Consider the following 24,968-nt stretch of genomic DNA (forward strand, 5'->3'; position numbering starts at 1 on the left):
CCCAAAGAGTAAACTAGCAGTTTTTGCAGAACTTTTTAGTGATAGAGCTTGCTCCCTCTTAAGTAACAATGAAAATTTTATGCAGTCTTTATCAGGATTTGATTTTGAACAGCTCAACAGTTATCAGTGAATATACAGTGACAGTAGATTATTCTTATCTTTATTTCTTTATGGCCATCAGACTCTGCTCATGTCTTATTTTCTTCTTGAAACAGCATTACAGATTTTCCCCAATTATTTAAAGCCTTGCTTTCACCCTGTGGGTGCATGTTTTTCAGTGAATCTTTGTCCAGTTTCCCCATTATTTATATTATTCTGGATTACATAATGCAGACCCTATTTCTTCCATATAAAGAAGAAGATTTGATCCCTAACAGAGTCCTGCAGCATGCACCTCTGCAGAAGCAGCTCAACAGTTGAATGGGAGCTGTGGGAGTGCTGTGTTCCTGTATGGTGACTTGTTGATTATTAGTTTTGGCCAGCTTGTTCTAGGCTGACTAGTTTACATCAGGATTATCAGAGTGAACAGCTGAGGCTGCAAAGCAGGTTTCAGCCTTTCCCCACTTCGAAAGAGAGAGTTTTCTGTCTGTAAGAAACAGGCCTGCAATTTCACAAGTCATTTGTTCTGCATAGACCATTCTCCTAATGGGATTTTTCACCCAGTTGGTTTGGATATACTGTTTTTTGGTGTTGATGACACAGTCTGAAATGTTTCCCTTTACTCTAGGGCCAAAAACCTGGCTCTGTTTTCTGGGCATTGTCTCCTCTGGAGATTGGATTTTGTCTGACTGCTTTAGTCCTGTATCTATTAGCTTTTTAAGGCTATATGATATGTTAGCTGTACTTCTTGAGCCACCTTAACAGTTGAGTTAATGAATGAGTCTTTTTGGCATCGTGGGGAATTTCACATCTGGAAAGACAAGCAACATTAGTAGTGCATACCATTGCTGGTGACTCAGAAGGAAACTAGTAGTGGTATTGTAGTTTTTGATACTGCCTCTGGGTAATTTCTGCTGTCTAGTCGGTTGATTCTGCAAAGACAGCTCAGGTTATTGCAGGATGCAGTACTTTAACTGTGACAGGCTGTGCTTTCAGACTGCTGTCTTAGGGAGAAATATTTTTCTTTGATTTGCTTTCCCCAAAAAAATCCAAAGCTCACTAAAAATTAAGCAGCTGTCACCCTGTCCCTGCCTAAATAGTGGCTCTGTAGTCTCTGTGACACATGGCTACAAAAATTTTATACCAAGGATGTTTTGCTTTCTCTTGTACATAAGCTTACAGAAACAGAGTGGGGAGGTTGCAGGTTTTTAGCATGTTCTAAACATGTTCTTTAAAAACTCTACACTTGCTGTGCTCCAGAGACCACAACATGCCTAACAGGTTTGTTTCAAAAAGAAATTCACAGCAATTTTGAAGGTAACCTGGGTGACTCGAACTGATTGTGCTTTTCTTGTTGGGCCAACCAGACTTGCCCAGCAGGTCTTCCAGTGTAGCAAACCACAATTCTGTAAGGATTCATCCTGGTTCAACTGGTGCTTGCTGCCCCATCATGCCATCTTTTGATAGCCCTGATTGTGCTGGCTTGCCCCTCCTGTTTTTTTTTTCCACCAGCACAGATGCTCCCATGATGTTGCAGTGACTCTTTCTCTGCTTCTCAAGTATAAGAGCATCTTAGGAAACTATTTTAGATAAATATCGTAGATAAAGGTAATAAGGGAAATAATTGAGGCCTTCCCACTTTACATGTTGGGGTCCTCTGTTTACTTGTTTTTTACTCTTAAGTTTTGTGTTTAAGTAGGTGTCAGTAGCTGTATCTGAGTATTAAGTAGTAATTTGAATATCTTGGTGTTTGAGTAACTTAAAGTAGCTCAGTTTCAATGTAGCTGCTTACATGCGTTTTGTTTGTCATGCAGACAAAACAGGCTCAATAGAGGAGTTTACTTTTCCATAATCTAACTAAAGATATAAATACCTAAATGAAGATCTTCAGATGAAAGTATCAAGACTTCCTAGCAGTGAACACAATGGCTTATTGTGGCTAAAAAGCATTTTAGCCACAAGCTTCTGGGTTGGTTCCACTTTTTTGCCCGAGTTTGATGATCCCAGATGAATCATACTCGGTTTCTTTCATATTAAGGTTTGAACTATCTTTCAGATTTATGTCTTTGCTGCAGTTCTGCAGCAGTAAGACAGAAAAACCTTACCAGTTTGTATTTGCAACATGTGCTTTGTGATTGTAAAGGCTGTTCTTTCTCATGCTGCAGGATGAAGCTGTAGGTTTTGTTGTAGTTGAACATATCCACTAAGAGAGAATTCTGTTAACACTGTGTTTTTCCTCCTGGTATCAAGCTGTTAGAATTGTTTAGGTTGGAAAGGACTTCTGAGGATCATATAGCTGAATCCCCTGCTCAAAGCAAGGTTGGTTAGAACAGGTTGCACAGGTTCATGTCCTGTCAGGGTTTGAATAGCTCCAAGGATGGACATTTCACAACCTCGTTGTGCAACCCAGAAACATACTGTAGTACAAATGTTTGGTGGTTTGGTTGTTGGGGGTTTTTTTGCCTTATGTTGATGTGGGATATCCTGTGTTTTTTTATTTGTCCCTGTTACTTCTCAACCTGTCACTGGATACTTCAGGGAAGAGTTTGGCTAAGTCATGTTCACACCTCTCTCTGTGCCCTTATCAGGTACTGACACATGGGTGCGATTTTCCATCTGAAGCCTTTTCTTCTCTAGGCCGAACATTCCCAGCTCCCTCAGCCTCTCCTGTGAAAGATGCTGTGGTCCCTTAATCGTCTCAGTGACTCTTTGTTGGCCTGTCATGGTTTAACCCCAGCCACCCAAGCCCCACACAGCTGCCTGGTCGCTCCCCCGCCAGCAGGATCCGGGAGAGAATTCATGGTGTAAAAGTGAGAAAACCCATGGGTTGAAGCAAAGGCAGTTTAATAGGGAAAGCAAAAGCTGGGCCCACAAGCAAAGCAAAACAAGGAAGTCTTTCACCACTTCCCATGGCAGGCAGGTAGGTGTTCAGCCATCCCTGGGAAAGCAGGGCTCCATCACACATAGTGTTTGCTTGGGAACACAAGCACCATCACTCCAAACATCCCACTTCTTCCCTCTTCTCCCCACTTTATATACTGAGCATGAAGTCATTTGGTATTTTCTGACTTGAATCCAGGAGGGAACAAGTTCTCCAGCTCATGCAGCAGATGGGTATTTTTTTTAAGATACTGGTAGTTTCTAAAGGGAAAATAATGACAAAAGTGCTGTAGCACTTTTATTCCTGCCTGTTGGTGTTTGCTGAGTCAGACCCTGTTCATCAGCTCGGCTCCCGCTTGGTTAGTGGCACAGCAGTAGTGATGGGGCACAATGAGTATGGGTAAAGTACTGTAGCAACCTGCTGGGTTCAAGTTATTAAAAATACAGAGCCTCAGCCAACTGTTATTTGCTTGGAAGGGTGATAAGGGTAACAATAATAGGAAGCTTTGTATTTGTAGCATATTTTCCTTACCCAGCTGCACTGGTATGTTTTTTTTACCAGAGAAAACCAATACTCCTTCCTCCTCTCTCGCTCTTCTGTAGTACTTAACCTTTTGCTAAAAGCATGCTTGAAATGTTGTGGTGTTGTATTCCAGAATTGCTGCTCTCAGTGCAACTTTTCTTTTTAATTCTAGAAAAGCCAGGCTGTTTTTCATAAAGCAGTGTTACAGATACAGTTTTCTTTGAGATTAGGATACGTTTTGCATTGTAACCATAGTTAAATTACTGTGGTTTCAGTGTACAGTACACTGAAAAGGACTTTACAGATATCAACTTAGGGTAGTCCAACATCACATTTGCCTCTTGTTAAAAGTAAACATCAGTGTTACAGGTGAAACCCTGAGAGTTTGACTCTTGCATTTTAAAACAATGGAAAAGTATTATGTGCATTCAGTATTTAAAGTCATGTGCTTAATTGGTGAGAACCCTTCTTCACTTATAAAAATTATTCTTGTGGATAAAGAGACTGAAATGCAGGACCCACAGCCTTGTCTGACAACAGGTCTAGTTAAGCAAGTGCTGACCTCTATGATGAGAGATTGCCTGTGGTGTTTCCATCCTTGTCTCTGACCTTGGACTTGAATCACAAAGTGCATAGTGGTAAAAAAAAACCTATATGTCTTGGTTGTCTTTTAAAATCTGTACTCCCGCTCTAAGGAGGATTAAAACATCTCTGGACCAAAATTCCATGGCAGATTTTTTTCATATGATAGATTTTGTGGTCAGTGATTGTCAAATGATGTTTCTTCCTGTGTAAAATTGTGCAGTCTTAGTAAGCTGCAAATCTTGTCTTTGCTCTACGTAACAACTTAGCTGAGATCCTTCTATTCAGAATCTCTTCGATGTTTGTTTTATGAAAATATGTTTCTTTGCTTCTGTCACTTATGACATTACAACCTTTTGGTCATCCCCAGTGTTTAGAAGCTTTTGACCCGGAAAAGGCAAAAGTTCATCTTTAGCTTACATACCTTTTTTGGTTTATGGTAATCTTGAAGACAGTCCTGTAAATTTAGTCTTTATTTCATAAATAAAATGAAATAGACATTTTTGAGCATAGGTTGACATTATTTCTTTCCACACTGTAACTAGGAATGACCCAAATGGTACAGGATGTCAGCTTTGCACATAAACTGAAGTGGTGGCAGTTAATCTGGAGTGTATTCACTCTTGGCTCAGGTTCACCTGCCTTTTTAGGACCTTGGTGACGATGTGCTACTAACTAGGTAGTTTTTTGTGTGCATACTTTAAAACTTGTCAGGATAATTTTCAACTTCTAGGCCTGAGCATTTGATTGCAGTATCCCTTAATAACCTTTACTTGTTCTGATGTTTTATTTTGAAGTGTTCTTTAATGGTGAGAAAAAATTGCCAGACTACCCCACTGTTTTGCTTCCCCTTCCAGACTTCAAACAAAGTATTCTTTTTTTCCTGGCCATTATAACAAGTGCAATATGTAAGGTATTAGAGCATTAGGATATTAGCTCATGAATGCACTGATGTTCCTCTGGGTGGTTAATATATTTTATCTGTCACCGGGGAGGAATGTGCTGTTCAGCTCCCTCCTTCTGCGAGCGCTCTGACTCATGAGCGCGAGGTACTTCAAAAGGATTTCAGCACTCCATCTCCTTCTTCAGTCTTGCAGTTGCTTTTCTAAGAATAGAAGCAGCAAAACAGACAGCGGGGTTCCTTCTCAGCTGCTACAGTTCATTACCACTGTAGTCATGAAAGCTGACATCAATGGCAATCTTCACGTCTCAGAGTTCCCATTTACCTGTGTGGCTACAAACACTGTGACTTGTGGTACTCCTTGGGAGCAGGAACCACCATCTACAGCTGAGCTTCCAATTTGGATGATCAAAACTATGAGCTGTGGGACTTGGGTGCCTGTACATTTCAAGCAGTGTTGTGGGAGCGGCATAAAATAACTGAGACGTCCAGAAAATGTGGAGGGTGTGTTTCATGCAAGACATGTTCTTGTAATATTTGAGATATATTGGAACTCTTCCATAAATATCTGCTGTGATCATAGCTTGTGTATTGTGATAATATCTGTTAATTTTAAAAGTTTTCTCATCATATAAACTGCTTGCCTGGTACAACTGCGAAGTGCTGATGCTCTTGAAATGGTATTGCCAGTACTTATGTCGGGCAGAAGTTTGCTTCCTTGAAGGTGAGCTAAGGTTTTGCTGATTATTCATTCTCATTCACATATGGGTAAAAGGAGCCCTCTTTTCAGCCACAGGTATCATCTCTTGTGCCAGTGAATTATAGAACTCAAGTAAACTGTACCCATGAGGTCTTGAATGTGCACTCAAGGAAAATTAAGTCAGTCTTCAAAAGCAGTCATTGCTAGAGCCTGTTTCCAAAAGGAACTGCTGTGCTTTAGGTAAAACATGGCTCCTGGGTTGGTTAGGAAGGTGACAGAGCCAGGGCATCTCTGTAGTAATTGTCTCCTGTTTTTAACACTTCTGACTGTTGGTTAATTGAAGTAAGAGGGTGGGTTGACTTAGGGAATAAATGTTGTGACTGCTAAAGTGCTCTTGTCCACAAAGCAGATCTGACTTTGAACTGCAGAAGGAGAGGATGGAAGCTAAGAAGAACTGAAGGCAAAAAGAAAATTTGTATTGTGTCCTACAGTGAAGTGTAGAGGTGTGCAGAATGGTTTGTTGCAGAAAAACGAAGGTCGTGACTGGGACATCTTAAGCCCAACCTGGGTTTATTAAAATGTATTGCAGGAACAACCTCCCTTTATTTGCAGCCTTCCCTTCCCCAGCTGCTGCTCCTACTCTGAATTTTCTATTGTCAGTTTTTCTTAATGGAAATAAACAGACCTGCACTGGCAGGTTTTTCCTGTCATCATCATAAAATTCTGAATTGAGTTACTTGTAAAGGATGTTCTTTTTGTTATCAAAATCTGGTTTGAAACGACATGTTTACAACCTAAAGATACGTATTGAAATCAACAATACTTTTGTTAGGAAGGGTACATTCTTTAATAGAAAAAGGATAGTATGTTAAGCAAAGCCATGTTTAATGAGATGTGATATTGTACGTGTGTTTTTTACCTCCTTTTCTGTGCTCTATTTTTATTCATCATCTGTACATCTTGTGTGTTATTAAAAGCAAGACATGAGGTCTTCCTTGGCAGTAGGAATTTTGGAAGGAATGGGTGGGATAGGAAGAGCTGTTTTTCCAGTAGTACATGTCTGATTTTATGTAGGTGTTTTGGAATACATTCTGACCCTAAAATACATTCTTAATAAATGTAAAAGACTAACTGTGTGGTAATTAGCTTAGTCCATTGTTTGTTTTCCTTTTTTTTCACTGTAGGCAACCAATTCCCGGAGATAAATACCTTTAACCTTTTTGTGAAGGGTGAAAAACATCTAAATAGTATTTAACCTCTGGCGTCACTTCTGGGATTTTGTAATGCCTGCTATCAAAGAATCCCATCTATAAAGGAGAGACAAATGAGTTGAACAACTCTACATGGCTACTCCAGCTGAAACGTGCTTTGACAAGTCATTTGTGAATAACAGTAAAGCAGGATTGCAACTTGCCAGACATAAATGCTTAAGTAAGAGGGGAAATGCTTAAAGCATAGAAACTTGGTTGTCAGGCGTTAGTCACTGCTGAATACCTAACAATAACATTCTTTCTGCTAGAAAGCAGGGTGGCTTTTGAGGAAGGCTGTTCCTCAGTAATGCTCTTTATTTGCTGCTGAAGGTTTCCAAGCGATCGACTAAAGGTGGTTCTGTTCAGTTCCAAGAGTTGCCAGTCTTTTGGCATGGATGCAAGTGATTGCAAGTGATCAGAAGGGAAAATAAGCTACAGATGGCTCTAAAAAGGCAGGGTCCTGCACCTGGGGAGGAAGAACCCCATGCACCAGCAGCAGTCTGGGAGGTGGAAAGCAGCTCTGCAGAGAGGGACCTGGAGGTCCTGGTGGACAACAAGCTGTTCCTGAGCCAGCAGTGCCCTTGTGCCAAGAAAGCCAACGGTGTCCTGGGGTGCGTTAGGAAGAGCATTGGCAGCAGGTTGAGGGAGGTCATCCTGCCCCTCAGTTCTGCTCTAGTGAGGCCACATCTGGAGTGCTGTGTCCAGGTCTGGGCTCCTCAGTACAAAAAAGACATGGAGCTACTGGAGCTGCTCCAGTGAGGGGCTACAGAGATGATGGAGCATCTTTCTTAGGAGGAAAGAATGAGAGAGGTGACTGAGAGGGAGCCTCATCAATCTGTTTAGGTATCTGAAGGGAGATGTCGGAAGATGGACCAGGCTCTGCCCAGTGGTGTCAAGCAACAGTACAAGGACAATGGGCAGAAACTGATGCACAGGAAGTTCCACCTGAACATGAGGAAGAGCTTCTTTACTGTGTGGGTGACCAAAGAGGTTGTGGAGTCTCTCTCACTGGAGATATTGCAGAACTGTCAGGGTGCAATCCTGTGCCACGTGCTCTCGGATGACCCTGCCTGAGCAGGAAGGTTGGACCCGATGAGCCGCTGTGGTGCCTTCCAACCTGACCCATACTGTGATCTTGTGGAAAGTTCTGGACTGCAAGTTCTTAACTTCTCCCAGTTTCTAGAGAAAGTTGTGAATATCGTGTAGACTCAAGTCTAATTAGCAAATAAAGTGGATATCCAAATCAATTACATATACTGTAACTTTAGGTGATATGTGTTTCAATATTTGTGATTAGAATGCTTAAGGTCACTTCCCAGACCTTGCCATAAAAAGTCAGTCTTTTAAAACTCAGTGCCTTTTGAAAGAATAAATTAGGACTTAAGTTGTTATGATGCCAAAAAGATCTATGCCAATTCTTAGGGCACACACTGTAGTGAAACTTCTGACTGTAACAAAGAAGAGATGGTGAAAATTTCAGACCATTTTTAAGGTTTTAAAATACAGTATGTAAAATGAAGTTGTTCATATTAGTGGCTGGACAGTTGCACAGATCAGTAGACTGCCATTCTTCCAGGTATATTCAAAACTCTAAAATAAATTACTGAATTTTTAGTTAGGTTAGTAGTACTTTGCTCAGCCTAGTGCCATACTGTAATTAAAGTGCTTGAATATTTATTCATAGCATCACTTGCATGCACATGGTTACATTAAAGACATGATTGCAAAGTAGCCAAGTGTTCTGAGAACTCTTAACAGCTAGTAATAGTTCAGTAAAAATATGGAAAAAACTTTATTACTTCTGTTTTCTTCTTTAAGCTCTGCAAAGATTAGCTCCTAAAAAGCTATGTCTGCAGCTCATTAGATGAAATATTTTCTTGATGTTCTACATCTTGGACTTCTTGTTATGAGAGAGGAATAAATATTTCTGTCTTAGGGTTCATGTAATTGCAAGTAAATTTGTCTTCATCCTTTCCTGGAGAGGCCTTTTGTTCACAACCCAAAGTCACAAGTGAAGTCTTGTGAAGCTAAGTCACATCTGTCTTGCCACATTAAAATGATTCCTGCTCTTTTCTCACTTTGTGTTATTTTACTATGTTAAACTGCATTTGCAGAAATCTAACTTTTGTCAGGCTGTAGACACAGAACTGGTGTCCTTGTAAAATGTGCTCTGACAATAGAAAGAAGCTGTGGAGGAATGTTTGCAGGATCTCAGGCCTCTGAATGACAAATACTTGTCTTTGAGCTGTTTTCTGTCTTCTTACAGTGGAGCAAAGCAGTGTTGTTGGTTCTGCTGCCATGCAGCTGAGGTTTTGATTTCAGTGTTTCCAACTGCAGTGGAGGATTATAACAGTGCAACTATTTCTTAAAGCCAAATGTTCTTCTTTGGAAAATTGCAGTGTGGGGAGAAAATTGAAGACAAGCGTTTATCCCCGCCACTGAATTTAAAGGGACACTGTGAACTTATAATTTTAAGAGACCTGAGGATTTGTTTTATTCTTCTTTAAAAAACTGTAGTAATGGCAGTAGTTTTTCTCTGCACTCCCGTGGTTTGCTGTTCTCTTTTCAATCTAGAAAAGCTCTGTGAAGGACTTGCACAAAGTGATTCTTTTCTCCTTGATAATCAGGTCAATCAATTGACCATAAAGCGTTATTAAGCACAAGAGACAGCCTGCTTGCCTTGAGGAGGAATGACAGAGGGGAAAGAAGCTAGAGGAAGGCTAGCTGATACCCTGGGATTTAATAACCCACTACCTGTCAGCTGAGTGGCACAAGTTGAGCTGTTAGCCTGGCTGGTTGGTAGGTAAAATGAATTGAGTAAACCAGTTGAATTAAATCGAACTTCAGATTTCTTCACCTTACATTTGGAGTGGGATCACAGAGCCCACCTTTTTCTTACTTCTCAGCTGAAACGTGTTAGTGCATTGTAAGCTGTTTGTTTGTTTTATACCCTCTTGTATTCAACAGCAGTGGGTAAAATAGGCAACCAGAGAAGCTTTTTTCCCTGTATTTCTTTGACTGGGGCCTATCTGAAAGTTTCAAAGTCAGATATTAGTTGTTACCTAGTATGTTAAAAGTGTACTTTTTTATAGCAAATTAAGCTTCCTAAGTTCTCCTCTTTTGTTGTTCTCACTTGTGTGCTGCTTCTCGCAGCTTGTATTTTCCAGTCATGAGCCAATGTAAAGTTAGATCTCTGAATCATTTTTGAAGAGTTTCTTCAAAACTGTTCTACGGTTTAAATTATTATTATTTAATTGCCATGTTCCAGGGAAATATCTATAGTAAAGGAATGTGTTTATTTTCTCTGGCTTTTGTATATTGGCTGCTTAATAGAAACACTGAAGTAATAATTTCGAAGTCAGTACGTGGTTGATTCATTTCCCTTTAAAACAATTCTCATTTCATCTTGGTTTCCTGCTCTGTGGGTTACTGCCATAGTGAGATACGTGAAATACTTGATAAGGAAGGTGCACGGTCAACTATGACTGCCATGGCCAAGCATTTTCCAACTTCCATGGGGTTAGAGAGGACATTAGAGGGAATTTGCACATAATGAGGAGGAGGGATAAAGGGGATCTTCCAAGTTCATGGTGGGAAGAATAAGAAGAGATCTCTGCTTAGCTTTCCCAGGGAAAGGAAAAGAGATTGAACATTATGGAATGAATAGTCCTCTTCACCTTCATATCTCTAGTCTGATTTTATCTACTTGTGAGCAAATACAGCATTTTATTTTTTTACTTTGTGTTCAAGTCTCAATTCAGAACTAATTTGGGAGCTGTTAGAAAGTAATAAAGTGGCAGTTTTCAAAAGTGTGATGCTAATTGCTTACTTCAAGGACAGGGAAGCTATGCATGGGTTATTGCTTCTTGTCTTCAGTGTGTAGGCTATTACCTTTGCATCAGTTAAACCATCTATTAAAAGACAGATAGTAGTAAAAAAATTGTCCTGTTCTGAGAGTTTTTCACTGCCTAAAGAACTGCTAACAGTACAAAAGAGTCAGTAGTCCAGGTGAAATACTTCCTTTGTTGTCAGAACTGAAAATAATAGCCAGTAAGAACCACTTAAGGTACTGAACAAACACAGAAAAATAGTTATGTCCTACATGCACAGGCAATGCCTCTTATTTTTCTTTTGGAACTAATAGAGGTCCTCTGCCTGTCCATCCTTTCCCTTTACCCTGCACTGCAGTGTCCATCCCTTTCATTGAAGAAAGACAGACTCTTTATCCCAATAGCAGCATTAGACACAGCCTGGTCTTTAATTTACAGCACACATTTCCTAGTTTTCCATCCTGGGTTCTTTGGGAGGCAGTATTCTCTTTCTCCACGTAGTTACTTGGTGATGATGGAATTACCAATTTTAACCCCTCTTCCTTATCTCAGCATGGTTTTGATAGTGTAAATGCTGGATGATAAGCAACTAACTGTATCTTCCTTCTGACATCATTCTTGCTGCTGGAGCATCTGGTCTCTGGTCTGCAAAAGAGTGACTAATAGTTTCTGTCATCTGAGCAGCATTTTCTGAACCCACTTTCTTGCCTATAGCTAACTTGTTTAGATTTGAATGAATGAGCTTGTTTAACGTAGCATTTTAAACCTAATGATCCAAATACAGATCTTTTTGTTTTGCTTTTACTGGAGTAGAATAATAATAGTGAGTGTAGAAATGAAAAAAATTTGCTAGGTTTAAAAAACCTCAAACAAACCCAGCTAGAAAAACCCACGGTTGACAATATCATTTTCTTTTTAATCTAGTGGGGTGAGATAGATGAATATGAAAGCTGGGTCAAAAAGCTTATGTAATTTTCAGACCCTAAATATAGAAATGGTGTAATGACACAAAGAGATCAATCTCTGTGTACATGTTCTGGTAGAGTATTTTTGTTTTGTTCTTATTCTGTGCATGCAATTTAGAACTAAGCTGGATACCCCCTGCTTGGAAAAACGGTCCTGCTAATATTCCTGCCTTATGCTATGTACCAATTTAAATTGACATGTAGCATGTAGGTTTCTTTATGATAATAGTTTGGGTGTGGGGTCGTTTTGTTCTGTTGATAGAAAGATTTCTCTGTGCTCACTGTTTAATTTACCTTTTTGGGTTTTTTTTTTAATAGTAGTGGAATGGGGTGATGACGTTAAAGCAGTGTCAGAAGATGAAGCCATGGTGCTGGTGAACCACCAAGCGACGGGTGACGTCTGCACTCTGATGATGTGCCTTCAGGATAAAGGCACGGTAGGCTACAGCCGGGGCGTGGGGTGCTGCTGTGTGTGCCGTGTTCCCTCGGGGCTGCTCTCATCCATGTGTGGCCCTAATGGCTCACTTTGGGGTGTTAACCCACCAGATCATCTCCCTAGGGAGGTTTTTGTTTGGATTTGGTCCAACGTGACAGCCAGTAGCTTGGAGCAGGTACAGACCCTGAATGTTGTCTTTGGAGAAGGTCAGATGTGGGCTGAGTTGCTGTGCATCCAGTTGAGGTTAACGCAGAGGGAAGCAGATCTCCTTGCATGTAATCATGGACTTGACTCCTTCCTCTCACCTCATGCCCTTGTGCAACTCATGCCAACTTTGCTCAGACCAACACAGGTTTGGCTTCTTGGTTATGACTTTATTCCAGCATGGAATTTTTCTCAAAGTTAGAGCACGCCGTGGATGGGATTTTGGTAGGAGTGAGGGCATGCCAAAGTTAAGCTACCTAGCAAAGGTCAAAATTGCATGAGCTCTTATTTCACAAACCCTTAAGCATTTCTTGGTGAGAAGTGTAACTAAGGTTAATTGTTTCATGCATTACTGTTCAGAAAATTCATATCTAAGGAGTGAACACCAGAGTATAGAATCTAAACAGGAGATCATATTTATATACAAATTAGGTAGAAGGGGATGTGTGCAAGATTAGGCTACAAAGAGTGGGAAGCATACCTGTCAAGCTGAAAAAATGCATCAGCTGCATGTGTCTTAGTGTTGTCTTCTTTCTTGAAGTGTTTTAGTGTTGCCTTCCTTCATCATCATCTGGTGAAGAAACAAGGAAACAAGAAGAGCTTTTTGTTGCATCTGCACAATTTTTAACTAGCACTGTTTTTCTTAGTGCAAATTAATATAGTTAAGTATACACTTACCTTCATCAGTGATGTACCATTTTGTAGAAAGTTTTCTAGATCTTTCTTATGACAGCAGAGCTGTTTAAGAAAAAACAATAAAAAAACCCTTTCAAACAACCCAACTTCACAAAGTATGAAAATGCCATTCAAGATGCAGCAGACTCCTTCCTTTCTTTCTTTCTACTCTAGCCTAGAGCAGATTGTTTTAAAAGTACTTTTAATTGCTTTTGTTTCTTTTGGAATTGAGGGAATTGGATCTATATGGTGTTCTGTGCTGTATGCAAAGGAGTAGAATGAGAGAATAAACTCTTCGATTCCCTTCATCAAAATAGTGCATAGGACAATCTTGTGATAAAGATATGGCTGTGAGGGTGTAGTCCTGTTGATATGTATGGTAAATGATCATGATCACTAGTATATATATATATATAAATCTAAATAATATTTATCCATTTGACCCCATAGTTTGAAAGTTTCAGTCAAGACAGAGTAAGTTTCAGTGACTGTAGGAGATGCTAAAAATGGAGGAAGGCATTGAGATCACAGTCTTCACCACAGAAATTACTAGGTTTGCATGTTTTCAGAAAAGCAGAACATCCTTAAAATCACTATTTTTTCCCTTAAGTAGTTGTGGTAATTGCTCTTGCAGTGTGCATGTCCAGAGCCTAATTGGCTTTGTTTTCAGCTAATAAAGAAATAAAACAATGTGAGCTTCAATACATGCTTAAAATACAGCAGGAGTAGTACAAGTGGCTGAAAATAATGAAGAAGATCAGGACAGTTTATCCTTGCTAGAACTTGCTGAATCAGGTGCTTTTAAATAGCATGCTTCATATTTCTAAAGATAAGAGACTTGTCATTACTTAGAGTGACTGTGAAAGTATTGGAGGAAAAAAAATAAACCTACCTGTCCAGAAATAATCATTATACAGTATGCAAATGCTTAAATTAGTCAGCTTTCCTTAAATCCAGTGTAAACTTAACATGGAGTCCTTCACAAGCTTGATACTCATCTGTCAGCAAAATAGTGATTTTCAATAATGATTTTTTTTTGTTAAGGAGGGTTAATCCTGTGCCAGTCCCAAATGTCTTTTGCTTGCTTTTGCCAGCCAGTACAGACCAAAACCAGATGTAATCTGCAAGCACTTAATGCTGCTTTTAAAAAAAAGAAATGTTCATTTAAGACACCAGGATCATTCAATTTAAAGTTCTGGGTTTTTCTGTATAGTGAGGTAAACTCATGAGACAGTTTTGCAACTTGACAGTATTTCCCAAGGGTCATGTCAGGAACCATCATGGTATTTTTTTCTAGCATTCTATAAATACTTACATACCAGTGATGGTGTAGCCTGTCTGTTTTAAGTAAATCGAATCTCACCAAGCAGTAAGATAAAATACATGTGCTGAGATATTTCTGGTTTTTTAGATTAACTTACATGAATAAGAAAAAAATGATCTCTTACTAGAAAAGTGGAATGTTAGCTGAAAATTAGAATTTTAGGACTGGATTGGCATTGTTTGATTAATACATTATACAATAATATAAGCCAAACAGCAAAGTTTCAGGTGAACCAGAAGAGACCTAATTACACTTTTTAAAAAGTTTGAGAAATTGCTCCAATTTCTTTGTGAAAGGAAGTGTTAAAAAAATTCACTAAGTTGTGGTTTCATAAATATTGAAGGTTATGTGTTTCACAAAAAGAAGTAGGTTAAATTGCTGCTATTACTGCTTTCTGACTGGATTAGGACTGATAAATGTGGGGTTTTTTTCTGATTTGGAACAGAAAGCAGTGCCAGGAAGGGTGCAGTGGAGACAAAAGTGCAGCTTGCAGATTTGAAGACGTGTTTCATTGTTAAGTTAGAGACACTTGAAAGATGAAAGTCAGTCTATCCAGGTTGCGTTGTGAAATCTGTGTAGACTGAAATGAAAATGGGCCTGTGTAATAGGAGGCACCTAGATTATTTTTTATATAGTTGGTAAAAGCTTTTTCTAGCTTCTGAACTTAGTTAACCACGAAGCACGAAGGAAAAAGGACCTGAAGTGGCATCCAAAATTTCTTTGAATCCATTAACAACTATGAATTTGTGTTCAAAACACTTCTGAGTGTCTTTGTTTAAACCTCCTTCAAATGCAAGTGATAAGAGGCTCATCTCATAAGTGTCGTTTCATTCCTGAGGATACCAAATAAAGGAGTCACTAAATAGAAGAGTTATCAACAAAATTTTGCAGTGTCCTCTACTCTGCCCTTGGTAGCAGAATAAAATGATTATCCATTAATCTCGTTTGCCTTTTGATTGCAAACAAAATAACTGTGTCCTATTCTTTGAACTGCTTTTTGATTTGATATGTTAGTGTGTGTATATATTAATCCATACATTAAAATACTTTCTCTTTGTACTTCCTACCATTGCCTGGGCTTGCAGATAGATTTATGATCACTGAACTCTGAAGTTTGTCTCTTTGTAGCCCACACACAGCAACCTGTGTGTGTCTTAGTTATAATTTGCATGTCACACTTACCTTTGACAAAATCTCATCACTCCTTCTCAGGAAAGACTGAGGGAGCCCAGGGATGCTAGTTAGAAGCCCTGTGTCACCTAAAACAAGGTGAGATGGACTTCAGACTCTGAAGAGCAGTGATCACCCTGCAGGATAAACCTACCATCATCTAAAGAAAAGGACAGTAACATGTGGTATGGTAGGGGAGAAGCACTAGTGTTGCTGGGCAGGAGTTCCTCATCCACGATTGCCATAGAACATCTGGAACCAGTGCTGACTCCTCGAAAGACACGTTTTCTTTCCAGCAAAGCAGAGTATTAAGCTTGCTTGTCTCCTCCAGTAAAATAAGATTATGTTGGTTCAGCTTCTGCTTGATATAATAGAACAGCAGATGTCAAAGTGCCAAAGTAGTAGATGAACACTGGCAGGCCTGAGTACTGCTGCAGGCTAAATCATCATTAGTGAAATTTTGGTGGTGTTTTTATCAAAGGATGTGGTTCCCTACACCAGCCTGTCACCTTTGGGTGATGCGTGGGCATGAGCTCATTGTAGTGCCTTGGAGAGCAGTAACACCTCTCAGTGATGCTTTTTTAAACTCCTGTCCTTAGGGCACACCTTTTCCTTCATGTTTTTTCCTCCATAAAGCTTTTTAATTTACTGAAATGGAAAGAATGTTAATGTCTGCAGAGAAGAATTTTGCTTTAAGATCCTCATTTTTATTTAACATAGGCCTGGAGATAGCTGTAGGATAAACAATTTCACCAATGTTAGTCTCCAGTAAGGAATTGTATCTAGGAACTAATTTTTCTTTTGTCACTGACAAATACATAGTGTGCCTTTGGTCCTTCGGATGTGTAGCATCTAGTAAGGAATACCATTGGCAGACAGGAAGGGATACTAGCATGTCATCTTTATTTCTTAGGCTGCTCTTTTTTGTCTTTGCCTCAAAATACGTGAGAAAGATGCAAAGCAGAAGGTGCTTGAATGATCATCTGACCACCAGAGAAATGTCACAGTCTTTCATATTCTTTTTTGATAGTGGTAAATAGAAGAGTACTGTGTTACATGACTTCAATTTCACTGAGCTTGAATCAGTCTTGATGTGGCCTCATAACACAGGGAAGAGAAAAGGTAGACTAGCCTAAGATTGGGAGCATGTAAGGGACACTGGATTTTCCAGTTTTGGAGACCCACTTCCTACCCCTCTCAAAAACTACATGTAGAAGTGATAGAGGAAAAAGACCTTGTGAGAAAATAAGCTTTTCCCTTCTCTTACTTACTTAGTTGGGAGTAAGTCTCCTATTTTAAATCTCGAAGGACTGAACAGGTAAACTGTCTGCCTTCACTGTCCTGTAAGAAGTGATGGTCAAGTGAATCAATTGGCTCAACCTCTGTTTTTGCCTTCCCACTGTGCTGCTTGCCTGGGACAAGCAGCAGGGTTTAATTAAATTCTCAAGGATACATGTGGCTGCTCTGCCACAGCTAATATTATAGAACTGTATATTACATTACAAAAAGGCAGCTATTTAATCCTGCTCTTGAGGGAGAAACATGGCACCTGTGCTGCTTTATGTTTTGGGGCGTAAAGGACCTTATTCTATGTATTTGCTAGTTTTATTGCTGTTGTGAGAGTGACAAGAATGTGACCAGGATATTCATAATTCTCTGCACCTGATATTCACTCACTCTTTTAATTTATTTTTACTTTTCAGGTTGTCCGTCAGATGATGTGGCTGATGGATCATATTTTTAAGTATACAAACTTTGGCATTGTGTCTCTAATCCATGGAGACTTCTTTATAAGACAGGTAAATGGAAACACATAATAGTGCTTTGATTTATCCTTATATTTGGAACATTGTGGTGTTACAGGACTTACTTCTCATCTCCTGGTTGGTTTGCACGATGAAATAACTATGCTGTAAAGTGTATATTTGGGAGGTCTTTGTTCGGAAAAAGCTTAATTTTCCAAGCTAATTTTATTATTTGCACAGCACAAATGCTTATGAAATCCAGTTGTGATGGGAGCCTGATGGAGGTGTACAAGCAAAATACATGGGCAGTCCTTTTTGTCGCTGTTTCTGAGCACACTTCTCATCTTTCCTTAGTGACCTTGAAGCCATGCAGAGAGTCTGTCTGGTTAGGTCGCTGTTGTGGCTGTCAAAGTTCCAAATTAGGAAAGGCAGGACCATCCCTTTTGATGGTGACATAGTAGTGGATCAGTGTAAAGTGGTGATGGACCTATGCAAATAGGAATGAATTGATTCTTGAAGGTTAATTATTATTTGAGCGTTAGGAAGGAATGTTGAGCTCAGCATCTGAAATACTAATGAGTGAGACCCTCAGATTATTTCATGCAGTTTGGGTAGGGTTTTTTGTTGTTTGATGGCTGTTGGTCAAGCTGCACCCTCAAAGTAGAAACTCAGGAGGCCAATGAAAAGCATGAACTGCAATATCCACCATACATGTTTCGTTCCTCTCCTCGTTTCTTTGCCTGGACATAAAATGTGTGGAGAGCCAGAGAGAAATAATGAATTTTCACATTGCAGAGAAGAAGATAATTTACTCAGAATGAAGTAAAGAAATGCTTAATCACAGCAGAACACGACTAAAGTGAGATTTCTCGCTAACACTGGAGGCATAGTTAGACAGCCTCAGGCACAATTAGATAAAACAAAGGTCTCTAGAGGCACACCACTGTGTGTTGTGAGAGGATGGAAGGAAACAAGGTTGGATGCTTTGTAAAATACCAATCTGTTCCGGCAGTTAGGATTTACAAGATGCACATTTTGAGGTACACAGGACCGTCAGTTTGTGAGTTGTAATTTCTGCATGTGGGGTTGCAATTCCAGTTACAAACCAAACAGTTGCTGAGTTGTGCAAACAAAGGGTTTTCCTCATTTTTGTAAGGTGGTTGCTATACACAACATCACAAATAAAATGACATCATCGTGGTTCTAAGTATAAACCAATTAAAAATAAAATGTTTCTAGGCTGTCAGCCTTTGGGTGTGGCAAAATACTTCATGTGAGTGAGTAATGGTCTTTTGCCTATCTCTAGAAAGGCCCTAGTAATACTTGGATGGTTATTGTTCACTGCTCTTGTCTTAACTGCTGTGCTATCCTGGAGTCCTGTGGTCTGATGAGAAAGGACTGGCTTAACTGAGGAACTTTTATATTGTTCTATAATTGCATTAATATGAGCAGGCAGAGCCTTTTCCATCCCTCTCATGTGGGAAGTTGGTGAGACTTAAAGCTAGGAGAAACACTTTCACAAAACTCACCTTCAGTAAAATATTGTTTCTTCTTGTCTTTGATTCATCTCCACTCTTCCCATCTTCCTTCCTCTGACCAAAAAAAACCAGCCAACCAACAAACAGGGGAAAGTTTGTGGCACTTTTGTTGACATTTCAGAGAATTAAAACCACCTCTGCTGAGGAGAGCTTTAATTTTGCCCTCCTGTGTCTTTTGAGTGATTTGACAAAGTCACTTTGGAGCACTCCAAAATGCTAATTAATGTAAATAGATTCCTCTGAAAATTTGGGTAGCTTGGTGCGTGCAGAGATGGGAAAAGATTGTTCCTGAAGATATTTCTGCAGTAATTAAGGATGTATCTTACCGTTCTTAAGTGAAGAAGTCGTCCTAATTCATCAAAGAGGAGACATGAACGAGTCACTGGAGCCGTGCAGATTTGAGTGAGGTCTGTGGTTCTGCTGTGATAACCCAACTGAGGCCTGGTCTGTTGGCCTCCAGTAGGTACTCCGAGGAGAACATCGCTTTTTGTTGTCTCAGGGGATTATTTTTATCTCTGAAAAGAGAGAAACCTTAGAAATACAATAATTATGTCTGATGTTGTCTCTTTAAAGCATTCATTTTATTCAGATAATGTTTTATCCTTTCAGGGGAGAGCACACCGTGACCAGCAGCTTGTGTTACTCAAAGATCATCTAGAAAAGTATTACAGGAGCCGCAATCGGAAATGGATTGTTTTATTTCCAGAGGGTGGCTTTCTTAGGAAAAGGAGAGAAACAAGCCAGGCATTTGCCAAGAAAAACAACTTGCCATTTCTTAAACATGTCACCCTGCCAAGAGTTGGGGCAACACAAGTAATTCTGAAAACGCTTGTAGCGCCGCAAGAAAATGGAACTCCATCAGGTGGAGACACTGTGAGAAAAGGTAAAGATCACTTCACTCTGTGGGTAAAAAGAAAGTTAAATATCAAAGATTCGAGTTAAGAAAAACATTGTGTTGCATTGGTCTCTTGAAATATCAAATACATTCATAATGAGCCATTGTATTTTATATAAATGTTTGCATATTTAGTTTTAGTTCTGCTAACTTTATTTTTGACCTTCAGACAAAAAAAAAACCCCTTAGTTTTAATTTGATTTAGTCTGTGATATGGCTGCATGAATGCTTGGTGTGGCTCACATGATGGTGAAGCAGATACTGAACTAGGCACCCAGAGTGAGCAAGAAGGTGATCCACTCCTTTCAGCAAGATCGATGGTTTGCACTGGTTTGTGATAGCATGGAACTATAGTAAAAGTATTTCTGGAATACTCTAACTGAGTTCATGTTTTTATTCTGGGCTTTAAAAGTTTCTTTGCATCCACTGCTTATACTTTATCCTTCTTCTTGAACTGCTTTCTGTTCAGCTCAAGTTCTTCTCTTCTGTACAGATCTTTGTGTTGCCTGTCCCCATTGTGGCTGGAGTTAACTATCACTGATTACTAGATTTGAAGGATTGTTTGGCTGTCATGTCAGAAGAGTTATGAGGGAATAAGAATAATCCTGCAACATTTTTGTTCTGGGATGCCTGGGCTGTAGGGGAAGAGTATAGCTGGAGTATAAATAATGCCTGTCATTATGGGACATGGTGCTTTAGTCTCTCAGTTTTTAAAATTAACTTCTTGGCATGTTCAAGAGCAGGGTTAGATCTTACTTAACTTCCTTGTGGATTCCTGTTACTTATTACAGAAACAGTGGGCTGGGGAGTTGTGGTAGTTTCTTATTGATGAGTGGTGCTGGTGTTTCCATAGGCAAATTCTGATAATCATTTAGCAATTTGAAACAAAGATCCTTACTAATGAAGCCACATAGTCAGAGGACTTTGGATTATTTTCTGTCTGAAGTTCAAATCTCAGGATTAGCAAGAACCCTCATACAGAAATTGCTTCCAGATTTTAGTTTTGAAGTTATTCTTGTCAACGTAGGAAATAAATTGAGATGATGTTGTTGGAGAAGTAAAGGTAGGATTTAAAATGAGCTGAAAAACCAAGCTGTGGAATGCATCAGAGTGTTTCCTGTCAGACTACATTCAGAAAAAAAAGGCTGAAGAAAGCTCTTGTTGTCATAAAACATTTTAGGTTTAAAAGAGAGAAACTGAATACCCTGATCCTTGTTAAAAAGTTTGAATTTTTTTGAGGAGAAAAGTTTGGCCTGTTCTGTTCTATTTCTTGCCATCTCAAAAAGATATGAAGAGTAAGAAGTTCCCCAAATTAATTACAAGTCTTCTAGTTCTGGAAGGAGGCCAAAAGTTCTTGTCAAATACCAATTTTATATTTTCCTATTCTTGGGTTGCAGTCAACTTAGCTGAATATCAAACTGGCTTCCTGGTTTTTTGTTTCCACTTTGAGTGGCATGATTCAGACTCTAGAGAAATGAGCATTTGATAGTAGTTGACCTAACAGGGTAGTAAAATAAAGGAATTCCCTCAGAAATAAAATGAAACCATATTGTCCATCCTACTCAAGGAAAGATAAATGGGCAAAAAATAGGAATGAAATGCGTGGGTTTAGCTGTCATTCTTTCATAGTAATGGACTTGAAAGCATACTAAAAAGGATGAAAAAGAAAAGTGAAAGTAAATTTTATATGCTAGGAAAAAGTAGTATTTGGTACATAGTGACACTGATGTATTTTATGTCCTCTCTCCTTTTAAGCTCACAAAAATGTTTCTAGCATTGTAAAACTTCCTTTTAGAGATGTATGAAATCTTAGCTCTTGGTTTGTATCTTGTATAAAAGATTCTTCCTCTAATCTATTGCTTTCTGAATGCTTTTATTGTTCTCTTGCCATGCTAGAAAATGTTTAGTTGAATGAAATACAGTTGTATAAATTGGTAAGGTTATATTATAAAGTTAGAAGCCTTACAAGTCAGTGAACATTTTTACTTTTAATCTCTTCTCTCTTTCCCTGTTTTTAATCACATGGAAAACCCATCTCAGTGAAATCAAGCTTCCCTCCTGTTCGTGTGACCATTGTTGAGATGTGGGTGCTAGAGCCAGGTGTAGTGCCCACAGTAAAGGTTTTGCCAGGGTCTTGCATGGAGACTGCCTATAAACCTTTTGTACATTATAATTTTACTCCTTTGCTTGGGAAGTGGCTTCTTTATCAGAAGCATCACACTTTCGAACTTCATGGTTTGCTGGACACATTTTTCATCTGCAGCACTTCTTGTGCTCTCTATACTGTTGTAACAATGTTCCTGGAGTCCTGGGTTGCCAAATTATTCCGCTTACTATAATAAGCTTTCTACTCCATTATTTATTATTCTCCCTGTCTTTTTGTTTCCACCAAGCTTTACTGGTACTCATGGGAAATCACCTTCCTCTCCCACCTGATTTTCATTAAATTGGTGTGTAGATTGAGTTCTCCTCATCAAAAATTATGTCCCCTTCCTGTTGAGTTTCCTGGGTAGCTATGTTATGTTGAGTCATGATACAGTTCTGTTATTGACTGCTCTCATTTTATTAGTTCATTATTTGAACTAATTCATTATTTGAATTTTATTAATTCATTTTAAATGATCCTTGTAGCTTTTATACTATTATAAATTTGATACCATTTTACTTTTTCAGCTGGAGTGATGCATGAAACTGGGTGAAAGAAGAAAAGATGACAAAGGCTACTATAATAAAAGATGGTTCATCCTTAAAATACTTGTTATCACAGTTTGACTCAAACTGAGTCAGATACAATTGTTTGATCATGTCACGCCCCAGCTCCTCAGCCCAGCTGGCTTTTGTATGTCACATGTCACTGAAGCTGTGGCCTTTGAGTTGTAGTTCAAGAATTGGGCTAATTGTAGCTCAGTGCTACATCATCTGTCCTGCTATAAGGTCTCTGATTTGATTTATGGCATCCCTTTGGTAGAGGTGCGTTTATGTTGAGAAAGGTAACCTCCCCAAAGATTCATTAGTCTTAATTATGATACTGGCATTCTTTATATCCAATCCCCTTTGCAATTTATTTTTATACTAGTAATGAACTGCCCACAGTTTAGTAGCTGATTTTTCCTCTGTAAAGTGACAGGAAGAGCAAGTGTTCCTGAGCTGGACAATTAATACTGTTTGATAATACTTGTACTTAAACTGCTTAGTTCTTTATCAGTGGCTTTTCCAGGACAAGCAGCCTCTATTGTCTTAATTTTCTCCTCTTAACAGTTTTCTTTCATATTTAAAATCCTAAGTACCAGCTTTCATCAGAGTGAATTTTAACTTACTGCTGGTAAACACTAAATTAAGTTACTAAAATGCTTGTTGCTTCTGCTGCCTTTTGAAACTCTAGTTTAATTTAACAAAATAATGTAATTTTATTCCTAAATAAATAGAAGGGTGGAAAACCATAGGAAAGGTAGTACAGTCATTTGATAGCATGACCACTGTTGAAGGTAAACGGTGCAGACAGTGTAGCTAAGTGGTGTCTGTCCCTGAAAAGAGAGTTTAAGGTACTTCTGGTGTCTGATGAAAGCCTCCAGATGGGACAGATGGGCCAGCACTGCTGCCAGCACCGCTGCCAGCACCTGCATTCCAGAAGAAGATTTTAATGCAGGATAGAAATACGGGCAGCATAAAAATACTTCATCACCCTAACCCTGTAGTGACCCAGGTGTGTGTTTGCAGGGGTATTTTACTGGTTTGGGTTTTTGAATTTTTTTTAGCACAACACTTAGTCTTTGACATGGTTGCAAATACAGTGTTTTTTCAGTTGATAGGAATTGATTTTGTGAGTTTTAGAACTTTCAAAATGTTCTAAATGCCCAAAACTGGCAATTCAAAGGAGTTTGGAGCTATTGTTCTTCAAAGGTGCACATTCCAGAGCGTATTTTTGATCACACTTGCTCTAGTCTGTTTTTTTAAATTCTGTTTTATTTTACCGTGCAGCAGTTTGTTGTCTGATAAGCTGTTCCTATGAGCTTTGTTGGAGTCATACTGAAATCTTACCTTGCTGTTCCCAAATGCAGCAGAGTACATTCAATTCTGATGCTGTTTCTCAGAGAAATTAAATTTTCACTTCTGCAAGGCTGTACATTGAACTTCATAATTGATTTTTTAAAAAATCCAACTTTCTGATTTGCTGTTACATGAGGAATGTGACTTGAATAACATGTGAAAAAGCTTTTGATGGTTGTTTTTATTTCCCCCTGGAAAAAGGGCTTCTTGTTTTGTTCCAGGTGGTCTGTTATGTCAGGATTTTGGAATGATTGGTGAGATGCTCAGTCTGAAAGTTAATCTTTGGAGAAAAAAAGGTTAATTCTGAGGTCAGTGATCCAGTTGATCACACAAGGACAAGCAGAGAACAAGGGACACATTACGAGAACGGATTGCTATGCATGGAGAGCCACCGGCCTCTTTTGGCTGCATTCTGAGTGCTCAGGAAACCACACCTGAATTCTGGTGAATGCTGGCAAATATTTTCTTTTTCAAGTGCAAGCTGCAGGCCTCAGGTGCACACCTGGTCAGTGCATTCTTTCCCACTCTGGATCCAGTCTGGCAGGGTGACACCATCCAGAGCTTGGCTGAAGGCGAGGTTTCCCACTGAATTCTGTCTATGACTTGTTCTGTTTCTCAGTGGCAAGCACTGACAGTCTGCTGGTGGGTTTGAGGGGCTCTGCACATCGTCTAATCTGGTGTTTTAGCATCAGTTGACCCTAGGAAGTAGCAACCCCAGGGAGGACAAAGAGGGGGAACGCAGAGAAGCTCTGAACCCAGATAAATTTGTGATTGTAGACAGTCAAGTATCTGCTGTGAGAGGACTTTGGAGGATGACAGATCATGAAGTGTCTTGAAGACACTGATGGTAAGTTGCTTCTTAAGTGAAGATGGAGCAACTGAATGTCACTGAATCCACAGTGAAGAAAATAGTTGTGAAGATTTGCCTCTGCTGATGATTTGGAAAAAAAACCCCAAACCCCCAAACAACAAGCAAGTTAGGAAGCTGTTTAAATTTTATTTTTTATCTTTTTTTGTGTAGGCCAGAAAGCTGCTGTTCCATGTGATTGTTCAGTTTTGTCTCAGCACTCATAAGGCAAGAATGTACCATTCACACTGAGGTACATCAGTGCTGTGTGATTTGGGTGCTGTTGTGTAGGGCAGGTGCACAGAATGTTTATGTGCTATTTAAGAAGAATCAGACTGTTAACATTTTGGAGCAGTT

The 24,968-nt window shown here is 39.3% G+C and overlaps 1 protein-coding gene across 1 annotated transcript in view; it reads left to right on the forward strand.

The window, feature by feature from the left end:
- Nucleotides 1-24,968, forward strand: part of LPGAT1 (lysophosphatidylglycerol acyltransferase 1) — a 61,207-nt gene that overhangs the window by 15,386 nt on the left and 20,853 nt on the right. Inside the window, exons 4-6 of the mRNA XM_082303089.1 lie at nt 12,049-12,167; nt 17,243-17,338; nt 19,432-19,705. Of these exons, the coding sequence (XP_082159215.1) occupies nt 12,049-12,167; nt 17,243-17,338; nt 19,432-19,705 (489 nt within the window). The remainder of the gene's footprint in view (nt 1-12,048; nt 12,168-17,242; nt 17,339-19,431; nt 19,706-24,968) is intronic.

Source organism: Coloeus monedula (assembly GCF_965178545.1).
Source record: "Coloeus monedula genome assembly, chromosome: 2".
NCBI lineage: Eukaryota > Metazoa > Chordata > Aves > Passeriformes > Corvidae > Coloeus > Coloeus monedula.